The sequence below is a fragment of the Papaver somniferum genome, chromosome 5 (genome assembly GCF_003573695.1).
Source record: "Papaver somniferum cultivar HN1 chromosome 5, ASM357369v1, whole genome shotgun sequence".
NCBI lineage: Eukaryota > Viridiplantae > Streptophyta > Magnoliopsida > Ranunculales > Papaveraceae > Papaver > Papaver somniferum.
The window spans coordinates 201,104,320-201,119,053 of NC_039362.1; the positions used below are offsets into that span (position 1 = coordinate 201,104,320).

Here is a 14,734-nt window from a genome sequence, read left to right on the forward strand (position 1 = left end):
ACTAGAGTCTTTGGCTGGGTATAAATTGATGGCCCCTAAATCCTTTGGAATGGCCCCTAAAAACGCCAGGTAAATTAGGCCTAATGCTTCAAAAAAAAAAAAAAATTAATTAAATTAGGCCGAGGCATACCCACACCAGAGTCCCAGACCAGACCAGACGCCACAAAAATTGGTATGCTACTGTATTCGTGAAGGCCGAGACTGTGTCCGACAGAATTAAAACGAGAAGCCACACACAATAAAAGCAAACAAAAAGAAACATGAAGAAATGAAATGAAAAGAGAACTCCATTAATTTAATTCTTCTGCTCCCATCCATGGATTCATCAAACACACTCATCGATTCTCTAACTTCACATATCTCTCTTTACCATCATTCCTCCTCCTCCTCCTCCTCATCGTCTTCAAATTCAAACCCTAGAACTTCAATTCTCCGTTGGTTTTCATCTCTATCAATCCACCAACGGCAATCATATCTAACAACATTCGATGAAAAATTCATCGAAATCCTTACTCAAATGCAGACGAAATTACTTAAAAATGGTCATGGTTTCTTCATACTCCTTCCAGATCTTCTGTCTCATGATAATCGTTTACCTAGTTTATGTTTCCGAAGATCTAATGGTTTATTAACTAGGGTTAGTCAATCTAATCAAGCTCAAAACAAGGTTTATCAATCAATTAGGTTATTTAGTTCTGAAGCTGATACGGAGAAGAAGACGAGTATGGCAAAGCTTGATTGTATGACTGTTTCTGAAGAAATGGTGAGAGATGTTGATGGTTTTGTAGAGGTTATGGATAGTATATCAGGTGGAGAGTTTTTGAGAGGTGAAGAAGAGAAAAAGAATAGTAGTAGTGGTAGTAATTTGGGAGAATGGAAGGAAATGAATTGGTTGAAGGCTAAAGGTTATTACAGTGTAGAAGCATTTTTGGTAAATAGATTGGAAATTGCATTGAGGTTATCGTGGTTACATTGTAATGTTAGCAGTAATAGTAAAAGAAGAGTTAAGGAGAAGGAGGCGAATGTTGCAGGTGTAACCTCGAATATATATTGGAGAAATAAAGGTTGTATGGATTGGTGGGCAGCATTGGATCCTGGACTGAGGAACAACATCTCCAGGATTGTCTTAGGAAAAGCATCAAAGTTTCTGGTACTACTCAATTTGGCTTTGTTTATTTATTTATTTTTCGGTCAAAGTTGCCTATATCAAACAACTTTATGCATGTGACTAATAGTAGTAGCATTGCTAGAATTGGTTGTTGTTGTTGTCGTTTCTTTACTGCTGATCTTAATAAGTTAGTAACTGATTGATTGCGTCACAATTGACCTTAGATAGTGAAACTCCTGAGAATAATGGGGGCCTTAGAATCAGATTCAATTGTTTTGATCAAGTCATATTTACAAACTCAGAATTAAATGCGAATCCAAGGTGTGGCAATCTTTGGTTGGTAAGAGAAGATATAAAATGTTTAATTAGTTTAATGAGATGAATATACGTAGGAACATATCTTAGCAAAACTATATTAGTTTACATGAACATATGTTGTTCATCATTTACAAAAGTTTTTTTTTTTTTTTTTTCAATTTATGATAGACGTAGGAACATATCTTAGCAAGATCTGGAGGTGGGAAATCAGAATATTGAAGGATTTCGTTGTTGGTTGAGTATTGCAAAGCAGTAAGCAGAATATGACTGCCAAACTATAGGTCATATCCAGACTTGTGCAAGTAAGTCTTAAAACAGAGTGATCATGTTGGCTCTAGGCAAATTGGTTAGAAATCTGGACATAAAAGTTTAATTAAAGGTGTGCCATTCTTACATTTAACTTTTGACTTTTTCACATGCAACCACTAGTCACAGGGACTTATCATGAACAGTTCTCTTGTTCCTAGTTATATGATCCCAATAGAAATATCTTTGTTTTAGCAGGGTTAGAAGCTAGGGCACAGTAATGCTAGTTGGTGCCTCCAAACAAAATCATCCAACTTGGTATTCTACTCACATGGCAGCTGACATTAGTAGCACGTTGAGTTTGTCCTCGGTGTTTAGCGATATTTATTTTACTAGCTATTGCACGCTTTTCTTCTTACATATCGTTTACACGCATCACATTTTAATCACTCGTTCGCTCTGACATCTAAATCCTGTAAGTTGGCAGATGAGCGAAATTATGAAGGGGGGGAATATTGCTTCGGAGCTAGAAATGCGGCTCTTTGGTGCACAAAATGAGAGGTTTGAACGTCAGAGGTCCATTAAGATAGTGTCAGCTGATTCAGAATTTCTTCCACCGAGAATCCAGTCTCCAGTTTCGGGAAAGCAGAATCACTGGTCCAAGCTTTGCAATTGTCTATCTGTGCTTCAGGAGATCTCATCGACGATAGTAGAGTGTCAGCATAGTGACTTTGAAAATGAAAAGCTTTTCTTCAGTACAATAGGTTCCATTCATACCACTTCTGATGTTTTATTAAGGAAGTTCCGAGGATTATTGATGGTTGTTTCAAGTGACTGTATTAAACTTGAGCTCCTTGAGGGGGACAATTTGAGCTCGCCAGGGAATAAAGTTGCAGGCAAGATTGGCGTTGGTAAGAAGAGAGGGAAGGGGAAAAATCGGAATGTGGGAAAGCCCAGTCATGACTCAAAATCACGTGTGGCTACTGTTGCCTCACAGAAGCATCCCGAGGTAGTTTTTATCAGTCTTGTGTTGTAGGTTCGCGTATATCAAAAGTTACAGCTATAGAGAACCCCCACCTTAATTTTTGTTCTTGGTTACTTGCAGGAACATGGTTCTGAAGATGGTAAAGAGACTCAAAATCCATCTAGTGCCATTATACCTCAAGGAGAGGATCGTAAATTGTTGGTAAGAGTTGAAAAGGTAATCTTAGGTTAATATAGTCACTGATCTTATGAACTGACTGTAACACTGATTGATTATCTTTTTATTTAGGACTGCAGCACGGGATTAGTTGCTGGAAAGTCTGGTAAGAAAAACAGGTCGAGGAGCAGGAATCAACGGTCAAGCTTAAAAGAACCAGTTACAATAGAGAATTCTAAAGTTAGAAACAAGAAACCAGCTTCATTGTCGGTTTCCTTTCAAAGTGATGATGGAACTGTAGTTTCGTCAGCTGGTGCTTCGGCTGGTCAACAAATACCTGAGGATATTAGTGCCCAAAGTTCAAGTTTCCTTAAGCCTGATTCGGGGAATGACAGTGAAGTAACCAATAACGGGCAAGAGAACTCTGTTGGTCTGATTGAAGGTAGTTGTAATCTTGGAACTTCCGTTATTTCTCCTGGGGAGGAGACTTTAGAATATAAATTAGTTTCTCATGTAATTACCACGGTTTCACCGTCAAGGCATATTGATAGAAATAGCAATGAGAAGCTCAAGCAGCAAAACTTGGGACAGTCAAGTGCTACTACTCAACCTTTGGCTTCATCAGCACCGCTAATAACCAACGAATCAAATAATGAAACTGCCTCAATTCAGGGGCGAGTAGGTGGAAATTGTCCCCCGCAGGGTCCCACAGGTTTCTTGGATTGTGCGTCGTATGAGTTGCCTAGCTTAGCTGCTGTTCAGTTTTCATCTGTGAACTCACAACATCTCCCAGCTGCGACTGATAGGCTGCATCTTGATGTTGGTTGCAACTGGCGTAATCACTTTCAGCAATCTTTTGTAGCGACTAGGCATCAGTCAATCAATCCATCAATTGAAGGCGCGCGCAGCAAGATGTTGCCTCGCCCTACGTCAATGAGTTTGGACTGGCCTCCAATGGTAAGAACTGCTAGTAGGCTAGCTGCATCTGTGGCGTGCAATTATGATTCTGGATTCATCCCAAGGTTGCAATCTCCATATAGGCAGGGTTTCACCCCTCACAACGTGCAGATTAATGGAAAAATGTCTGAGGAAGAAAGCAAGTATCCTGGGGTAATTTTGGATTTGTGTGACCGACCACCAGAACTAGCAGCTGATGACAGTGAAAGCCATTGGGTATCAGAAGAAGAGTATGAGGTGCATCCCTATTCTGAAAGGGATTATAGTCAGTTTTTTGGTGGAGGGGTGATGTACTGGAATACTTCTGATCCTGCGGTAGCAGGCTTTTCTCGACCTCCTTCTCTTAGTTCTGAAGACAGTTCCTGGGCATGGCATGAAGCCGATCTTAATAGATCTATTGATGATATGGTTGGCTTCTCTTCATCATATAGTGCAAATGGGATGGCTTCACCACCTTCTGTTCCTTTCTGTTCACCGTTTGATCCTTTGGGACCTGGGCATCAGACCCTCAGTTATGTTATCCCGCCAAATGAGGTAACTGGTAATGGAGCAGTTGAGGAGAATGTTTCTGTTTCTCTGGCCAATGCATCTTGTGGTACTGTAGAAGGGAAGACTGGAGACTCGTTTCCTTATCCCATTTTGCCGCCAATTATTATTCCAAATATGTCAAGGAAGGGATCAAGATCTGAGTTTAGGCTTAGTCATGACCACAAAAGCCCTTGTATTCCTCCTGCAACTAGGCGAGAGCAACCTCGGATAAAGCGACCTCCATCCCCCGTAGTGCTTTGCGTTCCAAGACCTCCTTGTCCACCTCCTCCTTCTCCTGTGGGGGAATCTAGAAGGAGGAGGGGCTTCCCAACTGTGAGGTCTGGTAGTTCTAGCCCGAGGCATTGGGGAATGAGGAGTTGGTACCATGACGGGACTAATTGTGAAGAAGCCCGCCTGTGCGTGGATGGTGCAGAAGTTATTTGGCCTTCTTGGACAAGAAAAAGTCTATCAACAACTCCATTGATTCAACCTCTACCAGGGGCACTACTACAAGATCAATTGATTACAATCTCGCAACTGGCCTTAGATTTGGAACATGTAAGTACTTAAAAGTACTTAATGCTGAATTTTTCCTCTAAGATGGATAGTGTGGTGTCCTGATGCTTTTTGTTGCCTTGAAATGAATGTACAGCCCGATGTTGCGCTTCCTCTGCAACCTCCGGACTTACTGAATTCTCCTGGTCGTAAGGTGTCTCTTTCTTTAATTCAAAATCTGCTTCATGATGAAATTGATTCTTTCTGCAAGCAGGTAAGATGTTAAAAACACTCTGTTTATCTGTTGAATAGATTATTAGTTTCAAGGTAGAAATTAAGTTTCCGATAGGTTCGCATTGATGTATAGTCTCGGTTGTGCCAACATTTAAATTTCTTTTGTAAGATCACTGATGTTCCTCTACAATTTGGAATTTAAGGTTGCTGCTAAGAACTTGATCAGGAAGCCGTACATTAACTGGTCTGTGAAGAGAGTTGCACGGTCTCTGCAAGTCCTATGGCCTCGGTCACGGACAAGCATTTTTGGTTCAAATGCAACTGGCTTATCCCTTCCATCCAGTGACTTGGATCTTGTGGTTTGTCTCCCTCCTGTGCGGAACTTGGTAAGAAGCGACTGCGAGGAAAACGAGTCAGATTGGCTGCATTGATATTACTAGTTTTGTAACTGTTGATTTTGTGGGAACTTATGAATGAAGTTATTTATAGGAACCCATTAAAGAAGCTGGGATTTTGGAGGGACGTAATGGCATTAAAGAAACTTGCCTTCAGGTATGTTGGCTTTGGTTGTTGTGCTCCTGATACAGGTCATTGGTGAGGCAATGATCACTTGTATTACACTAACAGATTTATAAACCTTAGGTGTGGCAACTGTGTAATGGTTTCCTGAAGCCCTGAACTATTTACCTCTAATCAGTAATTCATTATGAATTTTTGTTAAATGACTCTTTCTAAGGGATGCAGCTCTTTAGATGGCAATAAGAAAAGGTTACATTAGATCCTTCCTCATTAACCCATTTATCTTATGCTGTCACATACATAGAGTGTGTAACATGATCCCTATGCGTCTATGCCTTTAATATGTTGTAACTAGTATAGTCTAAGTTTTAAATTCTCTCCCTAGCATTTTGGAAGATGAAGCAGCATTACCAAAGTAAGAAAAACAAAGTGGAGGACATCCTGATTCATAATTTCCCGAGAATAACTGTACTACCTTTTCGGATCATAATTTGTGTTTTGTTTACAGCATGCCGCTAGATACCTTGCAAATCAGGAGTGGGTTAAAAACGATTCCCTCAAGACCGTAGAAAATACAGCTGTAAGGACCTTAATATTTGCAAAATTTACTTTTGGTTTTGTTTTCCAATTTATCTTTTTAAGTGTTCACTCATCCCGTGGTTTTCTCTTCAGATACCAATTATCATGCTCGTAGCTGAGGTTCCAGATGATCTTATTGCTACTAGTGGTAGTGTTTTAAATGGGCAAACACTAAAAGCGGAGTCAATTCAAAGTACTGGTGAAGAAAGCAACATTGGCGGTACCGAGGGCTTAGAAACTTCATCCTGGGAGAAGGGCTTGGAGTTGAAAAATGATGATGGTGCGGATGCGAAATCAGTTCGTATTGATATTAGCTTTAAGTCTCCTTCACATACAGGACTGCAAACAACTGAACTGGTAATTTCTAGGACATTTTTTTTTTTATGTTTGTGACACGACAAATAGACTTGAAGTATCTTCTAAAAGAATTATTTTGATGAAACCATGGCAAGACATAGACATGAATGCTGTTTAGATGGAGTATTTTGTAAAGCGAGGTTGCTGATTATATTCTAGATATCCAACATATGAACAAGGTTGTTTGGCTCTGGACTACAGGTCCAAGTTGTACACATGTTGAAATAGAGCTCACTGCATCATGGATACTCAGTTTGTCTCAGTGTTGTTATGAAAGACTAATGTGGGTCATTTTAGAAACAAGCATGATTAAAAGGTCAACTGTTGTCTGCCCTGTGTAGGTTAGGGAGCTCACTGAGCAATTTCCTGCAGCTACACCCCTCGCTCTGGTACTAAAGCAGTTCCTGGCAGATCGTAGCCTGGATCACTCTTACTCAGGAGGTTTAAGCTCATACTGTTTGGTAAGTCTCGTAGTTTTGATCTATTAGTTGGTTGTAATTATTATTTCATAGACCATTTTCTTATAACCGTGTGTAAGTTTTTTATGCTGGTTTATTTTAGACTTAGTGGACTTCATGAGATTTTTTTATGTTTGTAAGATACTGAATAATGTAGGATAATGGGATAGTCATGTTTTGGGATGTTTCAACAATCAGGATAAATAGAAAAAAAGTAAAAAAATAAAAGGTGTTCTGAAATCTGATCTGAGGTTAAGATCTGTGGTTTATGCTGATCATTTTTGTATAAGGTAAATGAAGCTATTAGTTGTGATTGGTATTTCGGTGCTAAGCTTTCGGTCTTTTCTGCAGGTTTTATTAGTTACACGGTTTCTTCAGCACGAACACCATCTTGGTCGACCTATCAATCAAGTAATCACTTGACTTTTAATTTGAGTATCGTAATATGACGTTCCAAAATTATGTCATTTATACGATGAAACGTAAGGTCATTTGTAACTCTTTTAATGTGGAAGTATAGTTTCTTTCCTTTTTTTTTTCCTATCAAACTTGTGAAATGAGAAAAACCTCAATCTTGGGTCGCACTCAGCACCTGTAAAATAATTGCGCTCATGTTTGATGCTTTTGCAACTCTATGTAGCCAAAATCGGTTACCATTGTTACTACTTAATTCCTTGTTATAGTTGCTACTTATGGATGTCAGTCATGTATAAATTCAAACTGATCTTGAATTTTGTTACAGAACCTTGGAAGCCTTTTAATGGATTTTCTGTACTTCTTTGGGTAAGTCAAAACTCAAATGCGCTACTGTAAGAAAACTTCAGTGTTCATCTTGCTTCTTTATGTTGGTTTGTGAAATGTATTAGTATATGAGGTAACTGTATAACAAAGCCACATGTTCCAGAGATATCCACTTTCAACTTCCAAAAACTAATATATGGTATGACAGGAATGTGTTTGATCCTCGCCAAATGCGTATTTCGATCCAAGGAACTGGCGTTTATGTGAACAGGGAGAAAGGACAGTGGTAACAAGAACTGTATTCGCTTATACTGAACTTTTCTCTTCCTTTTTGGCACTCTGGCCTCCTGATTTTATGTGCTTCCTTTTCTGTAGCATTGATCCGATTCATATTGACGACCCTCTCTTTCCGGCAAATAATGTAGGGAGGAACTGCTTCCGCATACACCAATGTATCAAGGTTAGCGATTGACCCTAACTGTTGTGATTACTTAAATTGAAATTGAACATGCTTTCGGAATATGGTGAAGAAGTTTCGAAGTATGAACCATCGTACTAATTAAATTCATCTCTAAACCCATAAAATTTATTTTATTTATTTACATCTGGGAAGCAAGGAATCCTCACTTGTAAGAAAAGGGATCCGCAGTGGCCAGATGAAATACTCCGTAATTGAATATAAGGAGCACTGGGACCTGGAAGACAAGGAATGAAACAAGCTTTTTAAATATTGGAAAGACCTATGCCTCGAGCTTGTAGAAATTTGTACAGTGAGCAGTTAGATTTTAGGATGATTAGATAATTGAGACTTTTGGTTTCTTTTTTCATGCTTGTCTTCATGCTCGTGAATTTATTCTAAGAATTGTAAAGTAACCGTTTTAACATTCGTAGAAAGTATCTAACAAGCTCACTATCATCTCATGCCGCTGTCTATTAGGTTGATGAGAACTTCTAAGTATTAGAAATATATACCCCTCCGTTTCTGGAAAAGAGTTATTATCATTTTTTCAATTTAGCCTATTTTAGGCCAAAATGAAAAAGTGATAGTAACTCTTTTCCAGAAACGGAGGTAGTAGTGCTTAATGCTGTAATGGTTTAGCCTAAGTGTATTAGGATAATAAGATAGCTAGGTAATTTTTTTTAAGAGGGCATAAATAAAAACTACAACTACCTATGTGCTATACTACTAGAAACAGCTATAATGTCGCCATGCAAACGTCTGTGATGTGTTTGAACCACGAATTCACAACAAAATTTTCAAGAGAAGACTATTTTTCTTAAAGCCTTTTAGCCTTTTCGGTTGACAATGCAGATGGAATAAGCCACTGATAGCTGAGAATCTTTTAACTTACAATTTCTTTAATTTCTTTTTTATTGTAAGAGTGTAAGTGAATCTTCCATTATGATCCTAATGCTAGTACTTTGCCTTTTTCCAGCGTCCTGCATCAAAAATCTATTTATTTGCTTATTATAAAAAATATTGCTACCTTAAAGTGGCCTTCTCTTGTCAGAAAACTTTTCTGTACATTCCTTGTAGTTTGCCTCTGTGGAGTGCTAAAGTCCTACATCAAATGCATCAAGTTACTTTTAGGAAAGCAACTATATGTTAGTGTTCTTTTTCAGAAGTTGCTGCACTGTTTTCCCCTTTTGTATTTGGGATAGATATCACTAGTCCTTATCCTAAGGCATTGCGCATACAGGCTTTTGCAGATGCTTACACCATTCTGGAGAATGAACTTTCTTGCCACCCTAGTAATGGAGATACAAGTACAAATCCTCCTTGTGGACTACTGTCAAAAATTATTCCAAGTATTGGTCTTGTGTAGCAGCGACTATCAAATTGTCTATAATCTGGTGCGTATTCATTTTTATATTATCAGATTACTGTTAAGTTCTTGTTTGTTTTGCTTATGGTCATGCCACTTTTTCTCCCAGTAGGAACTTCCGAAGATATAGCATTTTTAACATTTCGTTATATTATTAGGTGCTATTACAGGCGTTCATGAAGTCTTTAAAGTGTCCGCTTGGCACACTAGTGATAGCAATGCAAGGTATTGTGGCTATTGCCTATTACCAGTAGTAGTAATGCCATGCATTAGAACTACCTGCGGTATAGTATCTAGTGTTTGGCATGCACATATAAGGGATGTAATGGAAAGATGGAATTTCAACTTCAGGTGTTTGGCATGCAATGTAAGCAGGGTTAGCCAATCCTCCATATTATCAGTTTTGTTGACAAGGGTTCAAATGATATCCCACAATAACAGGTTTCTCTTGTTTTGGTTAATCTTGTGTTTTAGGTCATGACTTCAGAGATCTCCAGAGAGATTAATCATGTGGAGAAGAAACTCCCTATCGTTAAAACTTCTGTACCTATCAAACCCTAACCCTAATCTTCAATACCCGAATCCTCTTCTTCGTTCTGCAGTAATTTTCAATGGTTATGGAGTTCGAGCAGGGGTTTCACAGATTCAACTTCACTCATCTAGTGGAGAATTTCCATCCTGTTCTCCTAATTCGCTGAAATTAGGGCTCGAGAAATCTGATGCAGATAGAGCTTTAAGGTTTTCCTCTTCATCTTCAGCAGCAGCAGATGTCGTTGGACCTTCTGTAGCTACAACTACTATTACTGCAACCTTAACAAAAGCTAGAGATGTTGCTGAGATGGTTGGGCATTATGGTCGTTGCTATTGAGAATTATCTAAAGCTGACTCAGGTAGGGTTTTCTGAAAAAATGTTTGATTTTTGAGATGAATTTAAGGTTTCATTTAAAATTCCGAAGTAGTTTTTTTGTTTTATTGATACTAGTCATGATCTGTATAGATTTTCTTTTGAATTGTAAACTTGATTCTTACTTTAGAGTAGTAAATCGATCAACCTCATAGAATTAGTCCCCCATTTACCTACTGTTGGTAAAGAAGAAGTTAAATTTGGTTACAATTAGGCGCATGTATACATGTTGTTGTTGGTAAGTTATATTACCGAAACTAAGGTAAATACAGAAAATAGGTTGGAGATAAACAAGTGCAGCCCAAGCAGGGGGAAACCATGTCGGTTTCCTTTATTATTCCATTCGGGTTAAATATGGCCCCACAAATAATTATCATTAAATGAGAAGAAATGAATCTCAAATTTTCATTGCATGTATTGGGAATGAGAAACAAAAGTCTTACACCGTTCTCAAAGATTAGAACCAAAAGTTATAGCTCTGAGAACAACTTAGAAAGAAGTATGAGCCAAGAGCCATAACCACTCAGCCTTGAGATGTAAGTGAATGTGTTTCGGCGCAAACTTAGGTTCAAGTATGAATTGGGACAACATTTATGAGTCTATGATTGGAGAGCTTTCTGATTGGCAGAGTTCATGTGAGTTACTTGCTTACAGAATTATTACGTTTTCTAAGTTTTGCTTCTTATGATATATTTGCAAAAGCACATTGATGAAAGTTGTCTTAAATGTTATAATTGAGGAATAAATTAAGATTTTTCGCTTTTGCATTTTATTGTAGCATGCTACTTGTGGCAACTTCTGGGGAAGGATCTGTTCTTGGAAGTGGTGGTGCAGTTGATGCTGCCTGGACTTTGCTTGACCTGTACTGGTACCACGATGGTTGCAGCATCTGGAGACCCCATGAATCAGGTTAGTATTTGACCTGTGTTAGGTATATCATATCTCCACCCCCTCAATTGAGTAGCTAGTTCTCACTTATTGCGATTGAGTTTTGGACAATCTTTTCTTGCAATATTCAACTGTATTTGTCTCAGTTTGCACTTTCTTAATTTTACTTCGAAGTTTCTGTGAATATCCTCAAGGAATATCTATATCAGTTTGACATATACACACCATTGTAATAAACAGGTGTTTGAAAATAAAAAACGACACCAAAATGAAGTGACCGGCAAGTAGGCCGCTCCCTTCTGGGCGAATTAACCTCCTTCATGCCGCCGTATGGACTACTACTATTGGAGTAATAGGCACAGCTTTAATGGCATGCAAGGTGTGCTAATTTTGTTGTTTACATGTATGCTTCTGATTTACCCTTTTGTTTGAAAGTTGTCCCTTTACCCGAAGGTTAAATATGTCGTGAATTTTTCCATGACAAGGTTGATGCAGGCAAATATGTTGACAGCAGGCTCGCGGCCTCGACTCTTGGTCTTTATGCGTTTATATGTGCTCCCTGTAACCGACTGAATACATGTGAAACTACTTTTCTGGGTTTAAGCAAGTCCCCTTACAAACACAGTCCTGCTCTCTAAGTTGAAATATTTAAGTTTTTTGGGGTCGCCTTGACCTCTTTTTCTTGTAATTTTGCTATTAATATAATCTTTTGAACTTGGCAGAAAAAAAAATCTAAGTCGAAATGGAATTTGACTTTGTAAATAGGTGTCCTTAGTACCCTCTCAGTATAAATTTGAATTTCATATTTTGTATGAGTTGTCACCTGTGGCTGGACCTGATAGGAGGTGCAAGTTCCTTCTCTTATATGTACTTGGTAGTTCTTGAAAGTAAATTACAGTACTTACTTTGTTCTGTTGACATTCTTACTTGGGGACTACATAACTTAGGGACGTCCTTATCTGGAATCGTAGTTCTAACTTTAATGTGATTTTGCTCATACTGGTTTAAAATTTTCATCTACTGCCCTGTTCCTTGCTCAAACCCTTTTTGCCTGTTTTTTAAGGTGGGCAGCAGCTGCAGGTTGGAGATAACCAAGTGCAACCCAACCAGGGGAAATCATGTCGGTGTGCTTTATTATTCCATTCGGGGTTAAAGTACGCCCCCAAAGCAATTATCAATAAATGAGAAAATATGAATATCAAATTTTTACTGCATGTATTGGGTATGAGAAACAAAAGTTTTACACTCCTCTAGTGTCTGAAAGATTAGTACCAATAGTTTTTGCCTGGAAAAATAGCTGAGAAAGAAGTATGAGCCAAGAGCCATAACCAATGAGCCTTGACCAGTGTACAGCACAGCTTCACCAGTCAATCATGTTGCGTTTTTCTTTTTGTTCCTTTTTCCTTGCCACAAGTTCACATGTAGAGTCACACCATGTTTAGGGACCTGGTGCCGAATTGTAAGGTTATTGTACAGAGCAATTTATGCCAGGAAAGGTCTCTAATTCTCAATGCTCTCTATTTTAGAGAGTACTTCTGTATTCAAAGACTGTTTGGTACCTCTCTTATGCTCTCTATTTCATTAGAATTACTCGTTTTCATTACGAAAATAACTTGGTTTTTAGAAAATTTCCCTAAACTTCTTCTACCTTCTTATCCTCAACTATCACAACCTCAAAAAAATGCCGACCAACTTTCTGTTTAATCTCACAAATCTAATGTAACACCCTATTAACTTGCTAATTAATTTTATTAGTATCTAATTAATCAATGGCAGTTTTGCTATTTCACACAATTATTGGGCAAGGTGTTATTGAGGTTACTTTATACAATAACCCTAGCTGGTATCATCGTCCCCCCCCCCCCCCCAAAAAAAAAAAAAGAAAAAAAAATCAGCGAGACTTCTTTCTTCTTCTTACAGCTGAAGTCGTCCCAAAGGGGATTTCAGTTTCCTTCTTTTGTATTTGCTCAAACCAGGGCAACAAAGAGAAATACAAATGGCTTCTTATGGATGTAAAAGCCGTTTTGTAAGGAAATCTGGTGGTGGTGGTGGTGGAAGAAGAACAACAGTACCAAAGATAGTGCCAAGCAGCAGCATTCCAGAAGAGATATACTATGATATCTTCTTAAGATTACCAGTGAAATCACTATTGGCTTGTAAGTGTGTTTGCAAGAATTGGCATGCCCTAATCTCAACTTCTAATTTCATTAAAACCCACATTGCTATTCAGAAAATTAGGAACAACACTATTATCAAGTTTTCTGCCCGTAATCAAATTTACTCCATAGATTATGATTCATTAACATCATCTTCATCATCATCACTGTGTGAATTTAAAGATACTCAAAGATTCTAAAGAACTGATTTTAAGGTCTCACAAAACTATTTGAGACGATTCCTTTCATTCAGTATTTATATAAGTTACAGAAGAAGGATTCAAAACCTAATCTAAATGATAGAACTAGTTTACAGGGTTGTTACAAGACTTGATACAATAACTGAGAATACATATGACTCGGATTACAGCAGACTTTGACTACTTGATACAACAAACTTGGACTATACACCTAAAGACTTGGATAGCAGGTGCAGCTCGTGCCATCACAATTGCTGAAACTATACACGACTTATACACGTCTAATACCCCCCTCAAGTTGGAGCATGGGGAGAGTCTGGACAAATGCCCAACTTGCTGACAAGACGTCGAAAAGAATCCACCCCAAGTGGCTTGGTGAAAATATCCGCCAACTGTGCCACAGACGGAATATACAATGGTTTAATGAGACCAGAGAGAAGTTTTTCACGAACAAAATAACAGTCGATTTCGATATGTTTCGCCCGTTCATGAAAAACTGGATTTTCAGAGATATGAATAGCAGCTTGATTATCGCAATAAATTGGAATGGGTGTCGAAATTTTGACACGAAGATCAGTGAACAAATAGTGTAACCATTGCAGTTCAGATGTTAGCTTGGAGAGAGCCCGATATTCTGCCTCAGCAGAAGATTGGGATACAGTTGGTTGTTTCTTGGATTTCCAAGAAATGGGACTATTTCCCAACATTGTAAGATACCCTGTGGTAGATCGACGAGTAGTAGGGCAACCTGCCCAATCAGAGTCAGTATCTCCTGCAAGAGATAAAGTACTTGTGGCAGAAAGAAAAATGCCATGATTAACAATACCTTTAAGATAACGAACTACACGATGGGCAGCATCCAAGTGACCCGAACATGGGTGTTGCATAAATTGACTCAAGTGATTGACAGAAAAGGTAATGTCAGGACGAGTTACTTGAAGATAAAGAAGTCGACCTATTAGGCGACGATAAATACTAGGATCAGGTAGAGGATCACCAGAAGAAGGAAGGAGTTTTAGATGTTGTTCCATTGGAGAGGGAGCAACCTTGGCACCTAAGAGACCAGAATCATCAACAAT

At 38.5% G+C, this 14,734-nt stretch overlaps 1 protein-coding gene across 7 annotated transcripts; it reads left to right on the plus strand.

The window, feature by feature from the left end:
* The first annotated feature begins 262 nt into the window (after positions 1-262).
* LOC113284294 lies at positions 263-12,211 on the plus strand. 7 transcript variants are annotated; one of them, XM_026533728.1, is made up of 20 exons: positions 263-1,150; positions 2,160-2,681; positions 2,778-2,873; positions 2,946-4,856; positions 4,951-5,067; positions 5,231-5,413; positions 5,517-5,579; positions 6,055-6,126; positions 6,219-6,482; positions 6,824-6,943; positions 7,292-7,351; positions 7,683-7,723; positions 7,890-7,967; positions 8,057-8,141; positions 9,382-9,535; positions 9,666-9,874; positions 9,949-10,397; positions 11,190-11,320; positions 11,540-11,678; positions 11,785-12,211. In XM_026533728.1, exons 1-15 carry the CDS (start codon positions 317-319, stop codon positions 9,505-9,507), a joined length of 4,572 nt encoding a protein of 1,523 aa, XP_026389513.1. In that variant the 5' UTR covers positions 263-316; the 3' UTR covers positions 9,508-9,535; positions 9,666-9,874; positions 9,949-10,397; positions 11,190-11,320; positions 11,540-11,678; positions 11,785-12,211. The 7 variants fall into 7 exon arrangements, with proteins under 7 accessions (XP_026389513.1, XP_026389516.1, XP_026389511.1 ...); XM_026533731.1 differs by having other exon boundaries at positions 9,982-10,397; positions 11,540-11,702; positions 11,795-12,211; XM_026533726.1 differs by having other exon boundaries at positions 9,982-10,397.
* The last annotated feature ends 2,523 nt before the right edge of the window (positions 12,212-14,734 follow it).

Excerpts from the sequence above, each read along its gene's own strand:
- LOC113284294 (XM_026533728.1), top strand. The coding sequence starts at position 317 with ATGGATTCATCAAACACACTCATCGATTCTCTAACTTCACATATCTCT. Across the intron at positions 1,151-2,159 it reads GAAAAGCATCAAAGTTTCTG|ATGAGCGAAATTATGAAGGG; the intron begins GTACTACTCAAT and ends GTAAGTTGGCAG. Across the intron at positions 7,724-7,889 it reads GATTTTCTGTACTTCTTTGG|GAATGTGTTTGATCCTCGCC; the intron begins GTAAGTCAAAAC and ends ATGGTATGACAG.